General features: G+C 41.8%; 1 protein-coding gene across 1 annotated transcript; it reads left to right on the top strand.

Moving 5' to 3' along the window:
- The first annotated feature begins 251 nt into the window (after positions 1 to 251).
- gpatch3 (G patch domain containing 3) lies at positions 252 to 24,071 on the top strand. Its single transcript, XM_023980555.2, has 7 exons — positions 252 to 717; positions 18,492 to 18,931; positions 19,219 to 19,393; positions 19,523 to 19,582; positions 20,718 to 20,842; positions 23,518 to 23,645; positions 23,799 to 24,071. The coding sequence occupies exons 1-7, from the start codon at positions 297 to 299 to the stop codon at positions 23,980 to 23,982; spliced, it is 1,533 nt and encodes a 510-aa protein (XP_023836323.1). The 5' UTR covers positions 252 to 296; the 3' UTR covers positions 23,983 to 24,071.
- Positions 24,072 to 24,662: the final 591 nt, after the last annotated feature.

Here is a 24,662-nt window from a genome sequence, read left to right as displayed (position 1 = left end):
TATGCTGGTCAAGGGCAGTCAAGTCTGCTTACTTAGTGAAATGCTTACTTACGGGCCGATCCCCTGTTAGTCTACACCTGTTGTTTATGAAGCATGTGACAATACAATTCGTTTTGACTATAGCCAGCACGCACACCTAGCAATTTTAGGTAGTCTAACATGCTTCATCCATGCAGTAGATGGCGCTACTACGTTTAATTTTGAATGGTTTTACAGTTTCGTTTGTTGCTGACACTGCCTGTCGTCTTCTAGATCACTTCCGTAATGACGTTGGAGTCGACAACAAATAAACAAATATGGCTGAATCCAGCACGGCTATGTACTTTGCTGTTAGCAATATACCTGCTGCCTTTCGATCTGCTAACCTTCGAAACTTTTTTAGCCAATTCATAGAAAGCAATGGTTTCTTGTGTTTCCATTACCGACATCGACCGGAGGTTTTGAAGGAGTCCGAGGGCACCCAAGTCAACATGTCAGACCATACAAGAAAAGACACGCCGACAACAGACATGCCATCCACAGATGTCGAGGAGGGCACAGAGGAGAGTGGATCTTCGCCGAAGAGTATAAAAACATGTTGTTGCGTGGTATCGGTACCTTCAAATGAGGCGGGCAGATTGGTCAAAATGTACGCGGGGAATCAATGGATCGACTCGAAGGGCAACTGGCTTGCGAGGCGTTGTGTGATAAGAAAAGTAAAAGTATCACATCCCACAGGTTAGTATGTATTTGGAGTCATTAACACTAGAAAAGCTGGGCTTCGAGGGACCCCTTTAAACCACATTCTAACGGTCTAATAAATAGATGTCCTACGATATCGGGGAAATTATGTTTTGGTTATGTTTATGAAGGTGTCTAACGTCAGAATACGAAATATATACATATGTTTAAAGACAATATAATGTATTCGTTTGTTAGTGTAGGCCAGGGATCAACTAGATTCAGCCGCGGGCAGACTTGTTTTTCTTGAGTAGATGGTCACGGTAGCCCAGGCCGGCAGATGGCGATATTGATCTGGTATTGATGGTTTCATTTTACCTTCCAAAAGCATTGACTTTGTATGCAGCCGCAATACACTGGTATCTCCGTTGACCGGTTCGTACGTAAAACAGTTTTACATTCAGGCTGCAAATGCGTCGATTTCCTCATTAACTATATTTAATGGTGAGAAGGGTGGAAAATGGGGTTCCATAAAGAAAGCATGCATATTTAACGTTTTTTTTTTTTCACCACTTAGTGGCTAATCCTACTTCCTGATATTGAGTCCTGTGTTCAGCCAGGGGTAGACTGCTGCATCTTGAATGGCTGAACGTAATACCTTACATCCTTACTAGCATTCCTAGGCATTAGCCACTTTAGCATGGTGGTGGAAAAAGGTGTGTCAGAAAGCATGAATATTTTACGTTGTTTTCCTGTTTTCTTGCCATTGAATCTAGTTAAGGAGGACATTGAAGCCTTTGCAGCCTGAATGGAGAATTTTAAGTATGAATCGGTCCACATGTATATGAGTGTATTGTTGGCTGCGTTCGGACGGATTTGTATATATTTTTTATTTAACTAGGCAAGTCAGGTAAGAAACACATTTTTTATTTACAATGGCGGCCTACACCGGCCAAACCCGGACGATGCTGGGCCAATTGTGCGCCGTGATACAGCCTGGATTCGAACCAGGGTGTCTGTAGTGACGCCTCAAGCACTGAGATGCAGTGTCTTAGACCGCTGCGCCACTCGGGAGCCCCCGAAAGATGAAATAACTCAATATCGCTATCTGCTGGCCGTTGGGCTAGGTCAGGGGGGACAGGATGTCCAATCAAAAACACATATTTTCACCAATGGGTAAAATAATGTTAATTGTGTAGATAATAGGCCTACTCTAAGAAAACCAATGGTCCAAACCTCACATCTCTACCATAAATTGTTAAATGATTGGAGTTTTTACCCTTGTAGGATGGTCAAAATTAGGGCGGCTAAATCAATGGCTGAATCCAAGATGGCGTAGCAGTCGGATGTGTCTTTGTCCTGTCTGTCCCGTGTAAATAGTATTCGTATTTTTCGTATACATTTCGTATATATTTTAATTTCACTTTCCATCTAGGAACTGAATATACATTCCTACATTCCGCCTCACCCAATGTGGTACGGACCTGCTATTTTTTTTTATACTTTAGAACCGTAACCCCAATCAGAAGCTAGCCAGATTACTAGCTAGTAGTCAGTTAGCCACTCTGCGGTCTTCGCGCCTTAACTCGGACACAGCCAGCTTCATACCGGGCCAATACTGCCAGTCTGCAAGCGCGATATCAACCCAGAGATATAGGACTGCTTTTTCTCTACACATCACCGGATTCCTGACGCAAGCTCTGGACAATTACACGTATTATCACAGCTAGCTACTGCAACGAGTGGCTACTACTGGCTAAACTCTGTCCGAAGCAAGCACAGTTAGCCTTGAGCTAGCTCGAGCTAGGCCATCTGCGGCTAGCGAAGAGGTTACCAGCAAATTCTTGGGCTACAATACCTCTTTTGCCAATTGGACTGGACTTTTTTTTGCCGGACACAGAGCCTGCCAATCCATCACAACTGGTCTAAATCAAGCTACAAGCTAATTTAGCATTTTTTGCCGCTGCTAGTAGCTTTTACCTTCTGCACAGACACCAGCCTGTTATTAGCCGGATATTACTCACCAATTTACCAGCATCGGACGTCTTTCCGACAACAACGCCGGATTCCTGCCGTAATCCTGAGCCACTACTATCTGATCCTCACAGCTAGCTTGCGCTAGCGCAGTTAGCGCACTGCCACGAAGCTAGCACAGTTAGCAAACACAATTCTACAATTCACAACCTCTCTTTCGCCATTCGTTGGATTCTCTGGATTCTCTGTCGACACGACACGTTGAGCAGACCCCTCCGTCTGAGCAGACCACCCCGGGCTACTAACTTTAACGCCGCGCTGCTAGCTTAGTGGAGGCCTCCCTGCTCATCTACGGCTGCCCCTGGACACTATGATCACACTTGGCTACATAGCTGATGCATGCTTGACTGTCCATTAATTCACGGTATCCATTCTGTTTATTTGTTTTATCTGTCGCTCTGTGCTTTAACTCAGGATCTGTGTGTAGTTATCCGACCCTCTCTGCCTAGGCGTCGCCATTTTTACTGTTGTTGCTGTGTTAGACTAGACCTGTTATTGCTGCTGTTATCTTACCTTGTTGTTTTGCTAGCTCTCCCAATCAAGACCTGCAATCATTTATGCCTTATTGTATGTCTCTCTCAAATATCAATATGCTTGCATACTGTTGTTCAGGCTAGTTTTCATTTTCATTGTTTTGGTTTGCAATGGACCTGTAGTTCCACTCTCCGTACCTCTGATACCCCTTTGTCCCACCCCCACACATGCGGTGACTCACCATTGAGACAGCATGTCCAGAGATACAACTCTCTTATCATCACCCAGTGCCTGGGCTTGCCTCCGCTGTACCCGCGCCCCTCCATACCCCTGTCTGCACATTATGCCCAGAATCTATTTCTACCACGCCTAAATCTGCTCCTTTTATTCTTTGTCCCAACGCTCTAGGCGACCAGTTTTGATAGCCTTTAGCCGCACCTCATCCTACTACTCTCTGTTCCTCGGGTGATGTGGAGTAAACCCAGGCCCTGCATGTCCCCAGTCACCCTCATTTGTTGACTTCTGTGATCGAAAAGCCTTGGCCTCATGCATGTCAACATCAGAAGCCTCCTCCTAAGTTTGCCTTACTCACCGCTTTAGCACACTCTGCAATCTGATGTCCTTGCCGTGTCGATCCTGCTTAGGAAGGCCACCAAAAATTCTGAGATTTCCATACCCAACTATACACTTTCCGTCAAGATAGAACTGCCAAAGGGGAGGAGTTGCAATCTACTGCAGAGATAGCCTGCAAAGTTCTGTCATACTTTCCAGGTCTATGCCCAAACAGTTCGACACTTCTAATTTTAAAAATTAATCTCTCCAGAAATAAGTCTCTCACTGTTGCGCCTGCTACCGACCCCCTCAGCTCCCAGCTGTGCCCTGGACACCATCTGTGAATTGATCGCTCCCCATCTAGCTTCAGAGTTTGTTCTGTTAGGTGACCTAAACTGGGATATGCTTAACACCCCGGCAGTCCTACAATCCAAGCTTGATGCCCTCAATCTCACACAAATCATCAAGGAACCCACCAGGTACAACCCTAAATCCGTAAACATGGGCACCCTAATAGACATTTTCCTGACAACCTGCCCTCAAAATACACCTCTGCTGTCTTCAATCAAGATCTCAGCGATCACTGCCTCATTGCCTGTATCCGCCACGGGTCCGCGGTCAAACGACACCCCTCATCACTGTCAAACGCTCCCTAAAACCTTCTCGAGCAGGCCTTCTAATCGACCTGGCCCGGGTCCCTGGAGGATATTGACCTCATCCCGTCAGTTGAGGATGCCTGGTCATTCTTTAAATGTTACTTCCTCACCATATTAGACAAGCATGCTCCGTTCAAAAATGCAGAACCAAGAACAGATATAGCCTTGGTTCACTCCAGACCTGACTGCCCTCGACCAGCACAAAAACATCCTGTGGCGAACTGCAATAGCATCGAGAGCCCCCGCGATATGCAACTGTTCAGGGAAGTCAGGAACCAATACACGCAGTCAGTCAGGAAAGCAAAGGCCAGCTTTTTCAAGCAGAAATTCGCATCCTGTAGCTCTAACTCCAAAAAGTTCTGGTATACTGTAAAGTCCATGGAGAACAAGAGCACCTCCTCCCAGCTGCCCACTGCACTGAGGCTAGGTAACACGGTCACCACCGATAAATCCGTGATAATCGAAGACTTCAAAGCATTTCTCAATGGCTGGCCATGCCTTCTCTCCTGGCGACTCCAACCTTGGCCAACAGCCCCGCCCCCCCCCCGCTGCTACTCGCCCAAGCCTCCCAGCTTCTTCCTTTACCCAAATCCAGATAGCAGATGTTCTGAAAGAGCTGGAAAACCTGGACCCATACAAATCAGCTGGGCTTGACAATCTGGACCCCCTATTTCTGAAACTGTCCGCCGCCATTGTCGCACCCCTATTACCAGCCTGTTCAACCTCTCCTTCGTATCATCTGAGATCCCAAGGATTGGAAAGCTGCCGCGGTCATCCCCCTCTTCAAAGGGGAGACACCCTGGACCCAAACTGTTACAGACCTATATCCATCCTGCCCTGCCTATCTAAGGTCTTCGAAAGCCAAGTCAACAAACAGATCACTGACCATCTCGAATCCCACCGTACCTTCTCCGCTGTGCAATCCGGTTTCCGAGCCGGTCACGGGTGCACCTCAGCCACGCTCAAGGTACTAAACGATATCATAACCGGCCATCGCATAAAAGACATTACTGTGCAGCCGTCTTCATCGACCTGGCCAAGGCTTTCGACTCTGTCAATCACCATATTCTTATCGGCAGACTCAGTAGCCTCGGTTTTTCTAATGACTGCCTTGCCTGTTCACCAACTACTTTGCAGACAGAGTTCAGTGTTCAAATCGAGGGCATGTTGTCCGGTCCTCTGGCAGTCTCTATGGGGGTACCACAGGGTTCATCTCGGGCCGACTCTTTTCTCTGTATACATCAAATGATGTTGCTCTTGCTGCGGGCGATTCCCTGATCCACCTCTACGCAGACGACACCATTCTATATACTTCCGGCCCTTCCTTGGACACTGTGCTATCTAACCCCAAACGAGCTTCAATGCCATACAACACTCCTTCCGTGGCCTCCAACTGCTCTTAAACGCTAGTAAAACCAAATGCATGCTTTTCAACCGTTCGCTGCCTGCACCCGCACGCCCGACTAGCATCACCACCCTGGACGGTTCCGACCTAGAATATGTGGACATCTATAAGTACCTAGGTGTCTGGCTAGACTGCAAACTCTCCTTCCAGACTCATATCAAACATCTCCAATCCAAAATCAAATCAAGAATCGGCTTTCTATTCCGCAACAAAGCCTCCTTCACTCACGCCGCCAAACTTACCCTAGTAAAACTGACTATCCTACCGATCCTCGACTTCGGCGATGTCATCTACAAAATAGCTTCCAACACTCACTTCAGCAAACTGGATGCAGTTTATCACAGTGCCATTCGTTTGTTACTAAAGCACCTTTACGACCACCACTGCGACCTGTATGCCCTAGTCGGCTGGCCCTCGCTACATGTTCGTCGTCAGACCCACTGGCTCCAGGTCATCTACAAGGCTATGCTAGGTAAAGTGCCGCCTTATCTCAGTTCACTGGTCACGATGGCTCACCCACCCGCAGCACGCGCTCCAGCAGGTGTATCTCACTGATCATCCCTAAAGCTAAACCTCATTGGACCCCTTTCCTTCCAGTTCTCTGCTGCCTGCGACTGGAACGAATTGCAAAAATCTCTGAAGTTGGAGACTTTTATCTCCCTCACAACTTTAAAAATCTGCTATCCGAGCAGCTAACCGATCGCTGCAGCTGTACATAGTCCATCTGTAACTACCCACCCAATTACCTACCTCACCCCCCATACTGCTTTTATTTATTTACTTTTCTGCTCTTTTGCACACCAGTATCTCTTCTTGCACATGATCATCTGATGATTTATCACTCCAGTGTTAATCTGCTAAATTGTAATTATTCGATTTTATTGCCTACCTCATGCCTTTTGCACACATTGTATATAGATTCTCTTTTTTTCTACCATGTTATTGACTTGTTTATTGTTTACTCCATGTGTAACTCTGTGTTGTCTGTTCACACTGCTATGCTTTATCTTGGCCAGGTCACAGTTGCAAATGAGAACTTGTTCTCAACTAGCCTACCTGGTTAAATAAAGGTGAAATAAAATAAAAAATAAATAAAAATGGAGGCCACAGGAAAAAAAGTGGCCATAAATCATGAAAATAGCACCAAGTCAGACTGGGAAAAATAGTTTTGAACCCATCCTACTCGGATGTCCAACTGCAGTCCAAAAACAAAGTAGACAACCCTCAGCCCCTGAATGACATTTACATAGTCTTCTGTGGATTTTATATGGCGGTTGGCATCCAACCAATGCATAATTTAATACTACATCCACTGAAGATATCCCACGCAGTTCACTTAATCCTGGCTGTTCAACCCCATTACTGCTCAAATGTAATAACAATCGCACACTTTCCCTCACATATTTCCGGCACTTAAATAGAACACTGTCTCCATCTCCTCCTGACAATGATCACACCTCCCAGTCAGGTGTTTCCCTACCAATTTCAATGCACAATTAGAAGGGAAAGGGGGATACCTAGTCAGTTGTACAACTGAATGGATTCAAATGAAACATGTCTTCCGCATTCAACTAAACTCCTCTGAATCAGAGAGGTGCGGGGAGCTGCCTTAATCGTCATCGGTGCCGGGGACCAGTGGGTTAACTGCCTTGCTCAGGGGCAGAAAGACAGATTTTTACCTTGTCAGCTCAGGAGCCTTGTGTGTCCCAGTCTCAGCCCTGCGACTACATTTTCCTCCCTTTATTCTTGGCCCTGCCCCCACCTTTTCTTGGATCTTACACAGGTTGTCTTCCCTTTCTCTCCCTGTTCCACAACTCTTGCCATTTGTTTTTAAACATTGTTCTTATTAACCCCTTGGCTTCTGCTTTACTGCTTTACCTTTTACATCGTCACATCCGAGTGTACCTTAAATGTTGCTTGCTCAAGCGAGAGATTGATGATCGGAGAGGCAACGTCCTTGGTGGATATCTTGAAGTTGAGGTTAAAAATAACCAACCTCAAGTTAAGAATGTACCTATCAATTTAACATAGCTAACTAACACTCCTGTCAGGTAGCTAGCTACAGTTACCCATAGGTGGCTAGCTCGTTTTACAGTTTGGTCATTTATTACAATACATTTCAGAATTACCCCCAAAATGTATGAAGTTAGCTATGTTTTATAGGCTCCTCACTACGACTAAGCCAATTTGAGCATCATTCCCATTTGCCAATGCTAAAATCAATGTCATCTATATCTATTTTTTTAGCAAGCTAGTTAAATAATTGTCTCGCATTCCAAAAATGCAGCCATGTTGATTAAATTTGACACTTTGCGGCCACCGAAGTTTAACACATGACTACAGTTTGCATTGAATTGTGGGTTATGTCAACCTCCCAAGTGGTCAAAGGCTGCATTCCAAACACGTCAAAGACACACCCTCAGCCCTCAAATTAAGTGGACACTTATGACATTTCATGACGTATGATGAGTTAACACTTGCAGGGCAAACGAAGAATGAATTAATTTTAAATTGACTGCTCTTTCCTGTAAATTCATCACTCGTTCGTCCCACAGTTTTGTTTTCATTCATCATGGAACCACCAGTAGATCATGTGTATGCTTTATATGCGCTACAGTCAAATTGCATTTCCTATCTTGGCAGAAGAGAACGTGTCTGCAGACATCACATCGAATACTAGCCATTCGACAATAAAGTGTCAGAGGAAGTTGTATGTGCTAGCTAACGTTTCCAAAAGCTAACCAAACAAAAACATAATTTTACGATACATGTTTGTGCCTTAGCAGGACAACTTCCGGTGAAACTGGAGGGCGCGCAATTCAAATAAATAATCATAAAAATTATGGATATTAAACATTTATGTACAGTTGAAGTCGGAAGTTTACATATACCTTAGGCAAATACATTTAAACTGAGTTTTTCAAAATTCCTGACAGTTAATCATAGTAACAATTCCCTGTCTTAGGTCAGTTGGGATCACCACTTTATTTTGAGAATGTGAAATGTCAGAATAATAGTAGTGATTTATTTCAGCTTTTATTTCTTTCATCACATTCCCAGTGGGTCAGAAGTTTACATACACTCAATTAATATTTGGTAGCATTGCCTTTTAAATTGTTTAACTTGGGTCAAATGTTTCAGGTAGCCTTCCGCAAACTTCCCACAATAAGTTGGGTGAATTTTGGCCCATTCCTCCTGACACAGCTGGTGTAACTGAGTCAGGTTTGTAGACCTCCTTGCTTGCACACGCCATTTTAGTTCTGCCAACAAATTTTCTATAAGTTTGAGGGCAGGGCTTTGTGATGGCCACGCCAATCCCTTGACTTTGTTGTCCTTAAGCCATTTTGCCACAACTTTGGAAGTATTCTTGGGGTCATTGTCCATTTGGAAGACACATTTGCGACCAAGCTTTAACTTCCTGACTGATGTCTTGAGATGTTGCTTCAATATATCCACAATTTTCCTCCCTCGTGATGCCATCTATTTTGTGAAGTGCACCAGTCTCTCCTGCAGCAAAGCACCCCCCACAACATGATGCTGGCTTCTTCCTTGCTGAGCGGCCTTTCAGGTTATGTCGATATAGGACTTGTTTTACTGTGGATATAGATACTTTTGTACCTGTTTCCTCCAGCATCTAAACAAGGTCCTTTGCTGCTGTTCTGGGATTGATTTGCACTTTTCACACCAAAGTACGTTCATCTCTAGGAGACAGAACGCGTCACCTCCTGAGCGGTATGACGACTGCGTGGTCCCATGGTGTTTATACTTGCGTACTATTGTTTGTACAGTTGAATGTGGTACCTTCAGGCGTTTGGAAATTGCTCCCAAGGATGAACCAGACTTGTGGAGGTCTTTTTTTTCTGAGGTCTTGGCTGATTTCTTTTGATTTTCCCATGATGTCAAGCAAAGAGGCACTGAGTTTAAAGTTAGGCCTTAAAATACATCCACGGGTACACCTCCAATTGACTCAAATTATGTCAATTTGCCTATCAGAAGCTTCTAAAGCCATGACATAATTTTCTGGAGTTTTCCAAGCTGTTTAAAGGCACAGTCAACTTGGTGTATGTAAACTTCTGACCCACTGGAAGTGTGATACAGTGAAATAATCTGTCTAAACAATTGTTGGAAAAATTACTTGTGCCATGCACAAAGTAGATGTCCTAACCGACTTGCCAAAACTATAGTTTGTTAACAAGACATTTGTGGAGTGGTTGAAAAATGAGTTTTAATGACTCCAACCTAAGTGTATGTAAACTTCTGACTTCAACTGTACATAGAAGTGTCTTATATCAGTTAAAAGCTTAAATTCTTGTTAATCTAACTGCACTGTCCAATTTACAGTAGGCTTTACAGCAAAAGCATACCATGCGATTGTTTGAGGACGGCGCCCCACATCAAAATATTTTATTTTACGATACATGTTTGTGCATTAATAGCACAATGTCTAACTTATTTACATGAATTTTTACTTACACACTTGTATGCTGACTTCTCCATATTGATGTTGGTTTTAAGTATTGGCGGATGTACAATCATTGCAAATTGAATTATGGGGGGTTTCAGGCCCCAGAGTGAACATAATTGTACACTTACACACTCGATCACAAACGATTGGACGCAGAGATTCCCCCAAAGGCATAAGGTGAGGGTAAGTGGCGGAGGGTGTGTCTTTTATGTGTTTGAAACGGAGCAAATGTTCTTCACTCGTTAAATCGAGGGTCGAGGGGACAACGTTTGTAAATTGGAGGGCTGTCTACTTTGATTTTGAAACGCAGCCCTGGATTCGACGGAGATTCTCCCGAGAGGAAGTGGCTAGCGAGAGGGCTAAGGGTGTCAAATGTAATGTGATTGGCGTCTTTTTTTACTTATATATTTTATTAACAAAAATAAACAAACAAAAGAGGAATAGTCATGCAAACAGTTACAGTTACAAAAAAAATACATTTGTAAATCGTTTATCTTTGTTGTTCCATAGAAAGTATCTGTGAGGGAAAAGTTGTTTATACGCTAACATCTAAGCTAATAGTCCCTGCTTATGGAATTTGGCCAATTTTACTCGGATGTTATCAACATAAAAATTACACCGAAGCAGAAATTCTAAACCACCAACAGAGTCAAATAAATACTTAGGGACAACATTGCAAATAATGTTCTGGTTCTTAATATACTGAAATCTAAAACATTAGTCACCAAACCCCAAAACACGTATTGCTTTGAACATAAACTCATGTTCTACAGTGTCAAAAGCTTTATAAAAATCAACAAACATAAGACAACTATCATCAAGGATGAGGTCATTATAGTCAATCACATCTAAGATCAACCTGATGTTATTTACTAATGTGTGGACCATGTAGAAAACCAGATTGTTCTTCATCAATTATGACGTAAGCCTTGTTTCAACCTCTTAGCAAATACAAGGGCAAATAATTTTCCATTATTATTCAACATCATTATGTCTATATAAAGACTATCCTTGTTAGGTTTGGGAATCAAAGTAATTACACCTTGCTTTAAGGAAGCTGGTAGCTCCCCTTTTTCTATCGATTCTTGGAACATAGCAAGAATGAAAGGAATCAATTGATCATTGAATGTTTTATAGAACTCGCTTATTAAACCATTTCCAGGAGACCTATTGTCCTTAAGGTATTTAATACAATATTTTATCTCAATTTCAGATAACTCATCACAAAAATCCCTGAAATCATTATCTTAGCAATGTTTGCTACATTGTCTAAGAAAGGCTCCATATTGGAAGTTGACTGGGCTGATGTATACAGATTCTGATTAAACAACCTGCTGAGAGATTTCTTTTGGATTTTCATTGGGAGGATTATTGATCATTAATTTAAATATGGAAGTAATTTCACCTGCCCTTTTTTTCTAAATTAAATAAATATTTTGTATTTCTCTCCATCCATTTTCGATCTTACAAATGCTCCCCGGGCCTTTTCCTCGTAGATAGTCGAACTGCATTTGCAGTGATGATGGCTCCAGTAATTCCTAATTCGTTAGATCATTTTTTTGTGTAATCCAGTATTCCCTTTATGTCATTCTTTCTCTCTTGGCACGAGCTATTTTTCCCCCATTGAAATCCCCAAAAGCCTTATCAAATTTCATTAGCTCTCAGTAACTTCCAAACGTATTCATAACACAGGTACGATTCCAATATTTATCAATAATTCCTGCTACTGCCTTCTTTAAATACTTCATTCTCTAGTAAAGTCTTATTCATTTTCCAGTAACCTATACTTTTTTTGTTGACAAACCATTCATATTTATCTTTATTGAAATCCCTTTGTGGTCTGTTAAAATCGATGGTTCAATTGAGACTGTATCAACCTTGTCAGCCATAAATCAATATGGGATTGTATAGATACATCTTTGGTACTCCATGTAAACCTAATCTTGTCTGAGTTCTTATGTCTCCACATATCTAGAACACCTAACCGTAGACATATATTCCTTATCTCACAAACAGATGGCCTCCTAAGGATAGCAATTCTATCTAGATTATCATGTAATACTGTATGAAAATCTCCACCCCATATTATTTTGGCCAATAGAAATGTAGACATTTTACTTACTTTCCTCTCGATGTCTCTAAATAAAATAGTTACTTGACTTGTTATTGGTAGCATAAGTATTAACAACAATGAATTGAATGTGGTTGACATCTACCAATAGCATAATCCATCTCCCTGTATTACCTGCTTCATGACTCAGTATATGACCCTTAAAGTTGCCTTTTAAAATTGCGTCACTTGCTGACCGATTGGTGCCAAATATCATTCCCCCATTTGACATTTCCAAAACGCAGTATCTGTGGAACAGGCATGAGTTGGGACAAGTTGGGACTCTTACCTTTTACAATACAAAAATAAAGATTTCCTTTTCAAAATATTACGTATTTCCCTGGCATTAATAGTAAATGTCAATTTCTGTTTTTTCTATCACAGTGACTATATGAAGAATATTAACTTGTATATGTTCACATGAACCGGGTTCTCACAAAATGAAACGTTCTTACTAGTTGTAAATAAAAACAGTCCTTTGCACCATGCAGGTGGTACACCTAAACAAATGGCCATCAAGCTAATATTAAGTGAATTTCCCTGCCATCCAAAAAAAATGGTTCACACAAATAATGCTCTTTCCTCAAGAAATATGTTTTATTAGTTGCAAATATAAATCAGTCCTGCACCATTCACTTGGTAAATCCAGTAGTCATCAAGCTAGGCGTCAGCGCAAATTTCCCTTCCATTAACAAAAGCCTTGGCTCCCACAAAGTATGCACTTTTCCCCTCTTTCCTTGCTCTCTCAATCATCGGCCACAGACGATTCCGAGCTTCTTTGTCAACTGCTGTCAGGTCCTCCATGAACCTCAGGTTGTTGTTCTTTAAATAGTCATTTTTCTTTGCAGTTTTCCATGTCAGATCTCTCGCTGTCCTGGAGATGAATCTCATGATCACTGGTCGAGGTAGCTGGTTCTCCCCATCTCTCAGCCTACCCAGGCGCTGCACTACATCCAGTGAACCTGCAACAACATTTTGCTTGTCCTCCGGGACAATTGCCCTGCAAATGTCCTTCACTTTTGTTTTGATGTTCTCGTCAGATCTTTCTGCGATTCCATAAATTCGAAGATTCCATCTCCGACTATACCGGTCAGTCTTGTTTACCTTTGACTCCATTTCAGTGAGTTTCTTCTCCTGATTTGCAACCTGAGTTTTCAATGTTGCGTTCTGCTGCTTCAGAGTATTTACTTCCTCAGCATTGAAATCAATCGCTTTCTTCAGGTTAACGATGCTGATAGTGTTCTTTTTCACCAAGTCCATGATGTCATCTGCGCTCTTTGATTTTAGCGGACAATGTTGTCCTGTAGCTGGCTCAGTGATGGTTCACTTCTCAACTTCTTTGGAAGTTGCTCCTTGGTTGGGGTATTCGCGTATGAATCACATTCACCCCCCTTTTTTAGACTGCAAGCATATGAATGAGTTTCAGCAATGCCTCTTTTCTCCTTGGACGTTTCAACATCCATTATCTCAGCAACAGTTTGGTTATGTCCTGACTCCATGCTGCTAGCTATGAAGATTTTAGCTAGCTAACGTTAGCTAAACACGCTGAAACTTTGATAGCTAGCTTGTTCGTTGGAAATCGTCCCCCTTTCGTCCTAATTTTTTTACATTTTGCAACCGCAGCCTAAAATTATAAACTTTGAGAACCCTAAAATTGTTCCTCAGCTAGAAATGCCCTCATGCCGCCATCTTCAGCGCCCCACTCAGGCCTCTTTCTAAAGCTCTAACCTGAAGATCACTGACATCATGATTTTACCTATTCCCCTCCAGAGTTCCCAGTTGTCTTGAAAGCACCATTTAAGGCTTACCATTTTACTCATATTTTTTCTCAAATCCGGAGGACATTAGAGGTAAAATAGATTACGATTTTGAGACATGGCCTGTAGTATTTTCATGTTTTAGTATACGCTGTTCATATTAATGTGAAGTTTCTGTTCTTTTTCGAAGACTTTTTACAAAACAAGCGTACCTTTGTGAAATACCAACGGAGCACTGAGCATACCCCAAACTTTTTCAAGGCCTTTTACATTTAATTCAGTTATACATGCTAATTTTGCTATTTGTGACCGGCGGAAACCAATTGGAAGACGACGACCACAAAATGTAAAATCCTCTAAAGGATGTCAACAGAGCTTGGTGCTAATCGGTTGTATTAGGTTAGGAAATCTGACTTTTTGGATATCATTTTTATGAACTGTTAGATACTGAACATGAAGAATCGTATTTTATAACATAAGGAAGTGAAATGTCATCACTAAAGTGTGTCACCCTAAGGGCCAGAACATAATTACAAATAATTTGTAGACTGCAAATTGACCGCAAGAAGCCCAAACATACTGTATATAATATTTTACAAAAACATAATCATTTCAAACCTTACTTACATTTGTATACGGTCACATAGGCTATATTCAGTACCAGTCAAAAGTTTGGACTCACCTACTCATTCAAGGGTTTTTCTTGATTTTTACTATTTTCTACATTGTAGATTCTTCAAAGTAGCCACCCTTTGCCTCGACAGCTTTGCACACTCTTGGCATTCTCTCAACCAGCTTCATGAGGTAGTCACCTGGAATATGCATTTCAATTAACAAGTGTGCCTTGTTAAAAGTACATTTGTAGAATTTCTTTCCTTAATGCGTTTGAGCCATTCAGTTGTGACAAGGTAGGGGTGGTACACAGAAGATAGCCCTATTTGGTAAAATACCAAGTCCATATAATGGCAAGAACAGCTCAAATAAGCAAAGAGAAATGATAGTCAATCTGGAAAATTTCAAGAACTTTGACAGTTTCTTCAAGTGCAGTTGCAAAAACCATCAAGTGCTTTGATGAAACTGGCTCTCATGAGGACCGCCACAGGAAAGGAAGACCCAGAGTTACCTCTGCTGCAGAGGATAAGCTCATTAGTTACCAGCCTCAGAAATTACAGCCCAAATCAATTATTCTCAGAATTCAACTAACAGACGCATCTCAACATCACCTGTTCAGAGGAGACTGCGTGAATCAGGCCTTCATGTTTGAATTGCTGCAAAGAAACCACTACTAAAGGACACCAATAATAAGAAGACTTGCTTGGGCCAAGAAACACGAGCAATGGACATTAGACCGGTGGAAATCTGTCCTTTGATCTGATGAGTCCAAATTTGAGATTTTTGGTTCCAATTGCTGTGTCTTGGTGAGACGATGAGCAGGTGAATGGATGATCTCCGCATGTGTGGTTCCCACCATGAAACATGGAGGAGGAGGTATGATGGTGCTTTACTGGTGACACTGTCAGTGATTTATTTAGAATTCAAGGCCCACTTAACCAGCATAGCTACCACAGCATTCTGCAGCGATACGCCATCCCATCTGGTTTGAGCTTAGTGGGACTATCATTTGTTTTTCAACAGGACAATGATCCAAAACACACCTCCAGGCTGTGTAAGGGCTATTTGACCAAGGATTTTCTACATTGTAGATTCTTCAAAGTAGCCTCTCTACTTTCGGAAAGTAGGGTGGCTACTTTGCTGCATGAGATGACCTGGCCTGCATGTGATGACCTGGCCTCCACAATCACCTGACCTCAACCCAATTGAGATGGTTTGGGATGAGTTGCACAGCAGAGTGAAGGAAAAGCAGCCAACAAGTGCTAAGCATATGTGGGAACTCCTTCGAGACTGTTGGAAAAGCATTCCAGGTGAAGCTAGTTGAGAGAATGCCGAAAAATAACGAAAAACCCTTGAATGAGTAGGTGTGTCCAAACGTTTCACTGGTACTGTATATAAAATAAATCTAGTTTTGTGAGGAAATCACCCAATAGTAACTCCAAATAGTTTCTGAAGGATTCAAATTATACACATGGAATTATAGATATACCTCTCCTTAAATGCAACCACTGTGTCAGATTTCAAAAAAACTTTACGGAAAAAGCAAACCATGCAATAATCTGAGACGGAGCTCAGAACAATAGTAAAATTAGCCGCCATGTTGGAGTCAACAGAAACCAGAAAATACATGATAAATGTTTCCTTACCTTTGAACTTAATCAGAATGCAGTCCTAGGAATCCTAGGTCCACAATAAATGCTTGATTTGTTCGATAATGTCCGTTATTTATGTCCAATTAGCTACTTTGGTTAGCGCGTTTGGTAAACAATTCCAAAGTCACAAAGCGCGTCCACTATAACGTGACAATGTCCAAAAGTTCCGTAACAGTCAGTAGAAACATGTCAAACGATGTATTGAATCAATCTTTAGAATGTTGTTAACATACATCTTGAATAACGTTCCAACCGGAGAATTACATTGACTTCAGTTGAGCGATCGAACGGAGCTGCCTCTCACGTGAACGCGCGTGTTCAATGCGTGGTCACCTCATGGCAGTGGTGAATCATTCCTGTCTCCTTCGGCCCCCCTTCACATTAGTCATCAGACAAAGTTCTATTGACTGTTGTCATCTAGTGGAAGCCGTAGGAAGTGAAAACTCATCCATATCTCGCTGTAATTTCAATGGGAGCTTGGTTGAAAATCTACCAGCCTCAGAAAAAATCAAAACAGGAAGTGGAACTTCTCAGGTTTTTGCCTGCCATATGAGTTCTGTTATACTCAGACATAATTAAAACAGTTTTAGAAACTTCAGAGTGTTTTCTATCCAATACTAATAATAATATGCATATATTAGCAACTATGACTGAGGAGCAGGTTGTTTACTCTGGGCACCTCAGTGCACCTTTCATCCAAGCTACTCAATACTGCCCCTGCAACCATAAGAAGTTAAATTGAGATTGTGTCACTGACCTAGACACAATACCCCATAATTTCAAAGTAGAATTATGTTTTAGAATTTTTTTACAAGTAATTAAAAAGCTGAAACGTCTTGCTTCAACCCCTTTTGTTATGGCAAGTAAGTTCAGGAGTAAATTGCATGGACTCACTGTGTGCTAATAGTTAACATGATTTTTTCGAATGACTACCTCGTCTCTGTACCCTACACATAAGATCCCTCAGTCGAGCAGTGAATTTCAAACACAGATTCTACCACAAAGACCAGGGAGATTTTCCAATGCCTCGCAAAGAAGGGCACCTATTAGTAGATGGGTAAAAAAAAGCTGACATTTGAATATCCCTTTGAGCATGGTGACGGTACAGTATTAAACTTTGAAGGGTGTATCAATATACCCAGCCGTCGTTCCTAACTGATAGGAGAAAACTGAGGATGGATCAACAAAATTGTAGTTACTCCGCAATGCTAACCTAAATGACAGTGAAAAGAAGGAAGCCTGTATAGATTACAAAATATTCCAAAACATGCATCAACTAAAGCACAACTGCAAATGTGTAAAAAAAAAAAAAAAATCTCTGTCCTGAATACAAAGCTTTATGTTTGGGGCAAATCCAACGCAACCCATCACTGAGTACCACTATTCTTTTTCAAACATGGTGGTGCCTGCATCATGTGGGTATGCTTATCATCAGCAAGGACAAGGGAGTTTTTTGGGGGGGGTAAAAATAATCGGAAAAGAAAAGGAAGGGAAAATTTTGCACAGGCAAAATCCTAGATGAAAAACCTGGTTCAGTCTGCTTTACAACAGACACTGGGAGACAAATTCACCTTTCAGCAGGACAATCACCTAAAACACAAGGCCAAATCTGCACTGGAGTTGCTTACCAAGATGACATTGAATGTTCCTGAGTGGCCTAGTTACAGTTTTGACAAGAATTGTCTTGAATATCTATGGCGAGACTTGAACATGGCTATCTAGCAATGATCAACAACCAACTTGAGAGCTTTAAGATTTGTACAATCCAGGTGTGTAAAGCTTTTGTAGAGACTTAGCCAGAAAGACTCACAGCTGTAATCGCTGCCAAAGGTGATTCTAGCATGTATTGGCTCGGGGAGGTTGAATACTTATGTAATTTTAGAATCAATTTCAATCCCACCTTGTAACACAACAAAATGTGGAAAATGTCAGGGAGGGTGTAAAATACTTTCTGAAGGCACTGTAACTGAACCATTACTCTAGTGTGGGCAATCTTGTCATGGGTTGTCTTGCGCATCAGTCAATAGCCTGGGGATGAGGTCAGATATAAAACCATAAAATCTGCCTCTGTGTGCTATTCATAAAATGTAATGAATCTACATGTTTTATTTCAGATGAGGATGAATTCCCCTACAAGACAAAGTCCGGGCACAGGCGCCACGTGGCACTAACAGAACGCTTCACAGAGACGGACCTAAAGGGCTTGCCAGAGCTGAACCCGCCTTCTCTTATGCCGGCTGGTAATGTGGGTACAACCGTAAAGGTATTCTTACAGCTTATTCAGTCATGCCGCCTACCCCCACGCCTCATACGCAAGCTGGGCCTTGCCTTCCCCAAGACAAGCTGCAATCGGCGCTATGGTAATGTGCCCTTCCAGTACCATAACACCAGCTTGGCACCATCTACTGAGGAGAGTGTCTTCACAGCTGGTGGGCATGAAATATCAGGTCCTGGTAGTGTGGCCCCTCCCTCAGGAACCCAGGGCCCCACTGACACCTCAGGGGACCCTGAAATACCAGAGGAAGACGAGGATGCCCAGTCAAATGCAGATGATGTGAGTCTAAATTTGTTACTGTGTATACTGTAAATATCCTATAACCTGTGAGCTATAGCACTTGCTGTGTTAAGTTCATAAGGGAATCATGTTGAAAAGTGGAAGGGCTTAAAATTTTAAAAAGCCCGAGTAAAGAAAAATACATCTCAATGTCGAAACATCTGAGTAGCCTACATAACAATGGCTGGGTAATATGAGAGTATTCTTGTTGCTGTGAACTCTGGCTTTACAGATGCATTTGCCATTTCTTGTATTGCATATGATCCCTGTGTTCTTCTGTGCTGTAGGACGATGACCGCTGTGAGGAGTGGGAGCGCCATGAGGCCCTACATGAGGATGTGACGAGCCAGGAACGCAGCAAGGAGCGGCTCTACGAGGAGGAGATAGAGCTGAAGTGGGAGAAGGGAGGCTCGGGCCTGGTCTTCTACACAGATGCCCAGTACTGGCAAGAGGAGGAAGGAGGTATGACAGGGACTCCACTAGCCCTCTTAAAGATCTGCCCTTCTGATTTAATATTTCTGTCTTGTAAAATGCATAATTATACATTTCCCTCTAGTCAAATAGTGATTATTGTTTTTTCTCTCCGGTTAGATTTTGATGAGCAAACTGCAGATGATTGGGATGTGGACATGAGCGTTTACTATGAAAAAGGTAACCTGACTTAGCATGTTTTCCTTCACAATTCAGGATCTATAGCTAGGCTTCCATCCAATTTGCAACAGATTTTCATGTGAGTATTCTAAAATATGGATAAAGAAAATATGCGTGTGTTTCCACCAAACTGACTTGTTGCAAATAAAAATCTGTGCGTGATTACCTACATTTACTTTTTCACTTAAGTTTTCATGTACTAAATAAAACATTGAATATTTAATGTCTTTCAATCGCATAGTTTTGTCACAAATTGTTGCGTTTAAATAGCAAATGTGCCTACTCTGGTCTTGGTACAAGCCAACCGCTTGCAGATACAGTATGGTTAGGCTAGTCTAAATGATGAGATTAGAGCGAGAATGTTTTGATTTGTCACAACGGCAGTCAAGCATCGATCATTATGTCACCGGAATAAGACCCTCAATATGTATTGGACCGGAGCATCAAGCTCATACTATGCACTTTCACCACCCTGTGAAGTTCATCATAAATTATTTAATCTGTAGCCTAATTTAAACTTCATGGTTTCGAGCCATAGTGGGAGGACCACACACAATGTCCTTGCGTGACTCCAAGTTTAATTAAATATTTGCGCATAAAGGCATTTCCACTGCCATTTCTTGCATAATTACTTTTACCAACACAAAAAGATCTCACCAAGTCGAACGAACAAATTATATTTTGGCATTTTATGAAATTATGCCAAAAGTTCCTGTTTCCATCACAGCTGTCGAGACTTTACTGGCATAACTGGATGGAAACGTGGTTGACTGATTTGAAATCCTAGTGGACTAGGTAGGCATGCTGTCTTAAGACATTTGAAGGAACATTTAACCTTTTATTTAACTTTGCAAGTCAATTAAGAACAAGTTCTTATTTACAATGATGGCCTACCAAGATGTAAAAGGCCTGCGGGGGATGGGGGCTGGGATTCGAAATTTAGGACGACACACACAAAGACGTGAGAACACTACATAAAGAGACCTAAAACGATAACACATGGCAGCAACACAACATGGCAGCGGCACAAACATGGTACAGACGTTGTTAGGCACAGACAACAGCACGAAGTGCAAAAAGGTAGTAATGGTGTACATAGAGAATGAATCTTGTGGGGGCCACTCTCTCCACACAGACGGGGGTGACATGGACTCCCGTGACTACGTCCGCATGCGGTATGAGAAGAGGCTGAGGGAGGGCCTGGAGGACCGGTCTGGAGGACAAGATCAGCCAATCGGCAACTTTGAGAAGTTCACAAAGGTAGGAAAGTCCTTGTGCCAATCCACTTAATAAAGCATTTATAATGGATTAGTAAATAGTTGACTTATTAATGATTACTCTATAAGATGTTTAATGTAGGTTTACTAATCATTAGTTAAGTCTTTTTGTGTGGCCTTATCTAAAGTGTGGGCAATTTATACTTTATAAATGTTTTGAGTGACCAGTAATTTCTCACACAAAAAATGGACATGCCATTGGAAGACATTCCAGCAGTACTGGATGCTCCTTACCTTAAGGTTTAAAAATAGCCTAGAGCATATCAATGGTAAAACACAGGATGTTAACCTCTCTAGGGTACGTGAGACGGTAGTGTCCCACCTCTTCAACAGCCAGTGAAACTGGAAGATACACTTGTTGTAAATCCAGCCACAGTGTCCGATTTCAAAAAHGCTTTACGACGAAAGCAAACCAAGCGATTATGTTAGGTGAGTGCCTATTCACAGAATAACACAGCCATTTTTCCAGCCAAAGAGAGGATTCACAAAAAGCAGAAATATAGATCAAATTAATCACTAACCTTTGATGATCATCATCAGATGACACTCATAGGACTTCATGTTACACAATACATGTATGTTTTGTTCGGTAAAGTTCATATWTATATCCAAAAATCTGAGTTTACATTGGCGCCTTACGTTCAGAAGTCACAAAACATCCTTTGATTTTGCAGAGAGCCACATCAATTTACAGGAATACTCATAATAAACATTGCTAAAAGATATTGTGCAGTCAACAGAAGTCAGAAATAACATTATAAACATTCACTTACCTTTGATGGTCTTCATCAGAATGCACTCCCAGGAATCCCAGTTCCACAATAAATGTTTGTTTTGTTCGATAATGTAAATCATTTATGTCCAAATTCCTCCTTGTTGTTCTAGCGTTCAGTACACTTTCCAAACTCACGATGCGCGGGCAAGTCCAGCGGAAAGTACGGACGAAAAGTTAAAGTTATATTACAGTCCGTAAAAACAGGACAAACTAAGTATTGAATCAATCTTTAGGATGTTTTTAACATAATTCTTCAATAATGTTCCAACCGGAGAATTCCTTTGTCTTCAGAAGTGCGATGGAACAGAGCTCGCTCTCACATGAATGCGCATGGTCAGCGCATGTTCAGGTCATGGTAGACCTTACTCAATCCCCTCTCATTCGGCCCCACTTCACAGTAGAAGCATCAGACAAGGTTCTAAAGACTGTTGACATCTAGTGGAAGCCTTACCAATATCCCACTGTATCTTCAATAGGAGCTGAGTTGAAAATCGACCAACCTCAGATTTCCCACTTCCTGGTTGGATTATTTCTCAGGTTTTTGCCTGCCATATGAGTTATGTTATACTCACAGACATCATACAAACAGTTTTAGAAATTTCAGAGTGTTCTATCCAAATCTACTAATAATATGCATATTCTAGCTTTTATGGCTTTGTAGCAGGCTGTTTACCCTGGGCATGAATATACTGCCCCTACCCCGCTGCTATAACAGCCTCCACGCTTCTGGGAAGGCTTTCCACAAGATGTTGAAATATTGTTGCGGGGACTTGCTTCCATTCAGCCACAAGAGCGAGGCCGGGCACTGAAGTTTGGCGATTAGACCTGGCTCGCAGTCGGCATTCTAATTCATCCCGAAGGTGTTCATTGAGGTCAAGGCTTTGTGCAGGCCAGTCAAGCTCTTCCACACTGATCTCGACAAACCATTTGTATGGACCTTGCTTTGTGCACGGGCGGAATTGTAATGCTGAAACAGGAAAGGGCCTTCCTCAAACTGTTGCCACAAAGTTGGAAGCACAAAATAGTTTAGCATGTCATTGTAGGCTGTAGCATTAATATTTCCTTTCACTGGGAGTAAGGGGCTTGAAGCATGAACAATAGCCCCAGACCATTATTCCTCTTACACCAAACTTTAAAGTTGGCACTATGCATTGGGGCAGATGGTGAAGCATGATTCATCACTCCATAGAACCCGTTTCCACTGCTCTAGAGTCCAATGGCGGCGAGCTTTACACCACTCCAGCCGACGCTTGGCATTGCGCATGGTGATCTTAGGCTTGTGTGCGGCTGCTCTGCCATGGAAACCCATTTCATGAAGCTCCCGACGAACAGTTCTTGTGCTGATGTTGCTTCCAGAGGCAGTTTAAATCTCAGTAGTGAGTGTTGCAACTGACAGATCATTTAAACGCGCTTCAGCACTCGGCGGTCCCGTTCTGTGAGCTTGTGTGGCCTACCGCTTCGTGGGTGAGCTATTGTTGCTCCTAGATGTTTTGACTTCTAAATAACAGCACTTAGTTTACCGGGGCTGCTCTAGCAGGGCAGAAATTTGACAAACTGACTTTCTGGGCAAACCAAGGGGGCTTTCCACCTCTCTGTATACTCATCAAGACACAAGTCATGTAAAACTGTGTAGAACTGCAGGAGATGCGTTTTAAAATGTAAAAAAATAAATAATCTGCTTATCATTTAACCATTATGATCTAGGGGTCATTTGGAGACCTAAAGGTACTGTTGGAATGTCTACCCATTTACCTAGTACTCTGTTCTCATTTAGTGGGCAGAATGTAACTGGTGTGGTCTGAATTCCTCAAAAGCAGGAATGGCTTTTTCCACTGTCTGGTACCTGGTACAAGGACTAGTACTAATCTTTTTATGTTGTCTAGGGTGTTGGTCGCCGGGTGATGGAGAAGCAGGGCTGGAAGGAGGGAAAGGGCCTGGGTAACAGTCAGGCAGGGATTCCAGAAGCCCTGGAGAATGAAGGACAGCATCCCAAATGCAAGAGGGGCTTTGGGTGAGTGCAACAATTACTATGACGATTAAATCTATGGCCTTTGTAACTTGGATATGTACAGGAAGGTAACGGAAAGTTGAAGAATATTACATGTTATTCTTGTTGACATCCAGGCAAATAAAAACCCTGATTACAATATGCTGTTTTGTGCAGGTACCATGGAGAGAAGCTGAGCACCTACTTTGTGAAAAAGGCCAAACCAGACTTGTTCATATCCACGGTGTATGATAAACCCAAAGACATAGACCAAGGAGACCCCTTATTGCGACGCAATCCCCAAACCAGCATGAAGTACAGAGGCTGGCAGCCAGGTGGCAGCATTGGGCCAAAAAGATGACAACACTATTTACATAATTTCTTATTACTATTACCTCTTGTTCCCATTAGAATTCATGCTTTGTTTATATTAAAGCATTTATCATACAAGGAATTTGTTTAAATTATTTTGTCTTGTCTCCTAAATGAATTACACATTTGTAATTTTGACCATAGTATGATTGAAACAGAAGTAATTATTTTAGGCAGTAGTAGTTGGCATGACCTGCCTTCCGCCTGCAAGAATAAGGTTGTGACTCTTGCGATTTTCCTTCTAAATAAAAGTCCCGAAATGATGGTAAAATGTTTTATACCAATGGTCGAAATTTGTAACATTTTGAGGAAATGTTGGTAGACTTAGAATTTTGTTTACCCTTATTCCTTCTTTCATATTGTTAATCTCCTTTTTATAGCACATATTATAGTAATGACATTGTTAACAGTATTATTTACTAGATATCATAGTAACAGTAACAAGACAAAATGCTATTAATAATATAATCAACTTTAGAAAACACTTAAATCCTATTGTCAATTAACTTATTAAATTTGCACAATGTTCAGTACATTTTCCATATTGGACATACTGCACCATAGTACACAATTTCCTGTACATTGTGTTGCAGAAATCAGGAGCACTTCTAGTTTCCAAATTCGTAGTGTACAACCCAAGGAGTGTCCTTGGGTTGCCCTTAAAGTGGC

The sequence above is a fragment of the Salvelinus sp. IW2-2015 genome, linkage group LG35 (genome assembly GCF_002910315.2).
Source record: "Salvelinus sp. IW2-2015 linkage group LG35, ASM291031v2, whole genome shotgun sequence".
Taxonomy (NCBI): domain Eukaryota; kingdom Metazoa; phylum Chordata; class Actinopteri; order Salmoniformes; family Salmonidae; genus Salvelinus; species Salvelinus sp. IW2-2015.
Note: the sequence above shows the minus strand (reverse complement) of the source record. Positions and strands in the feature narration are given on the sequence as shown.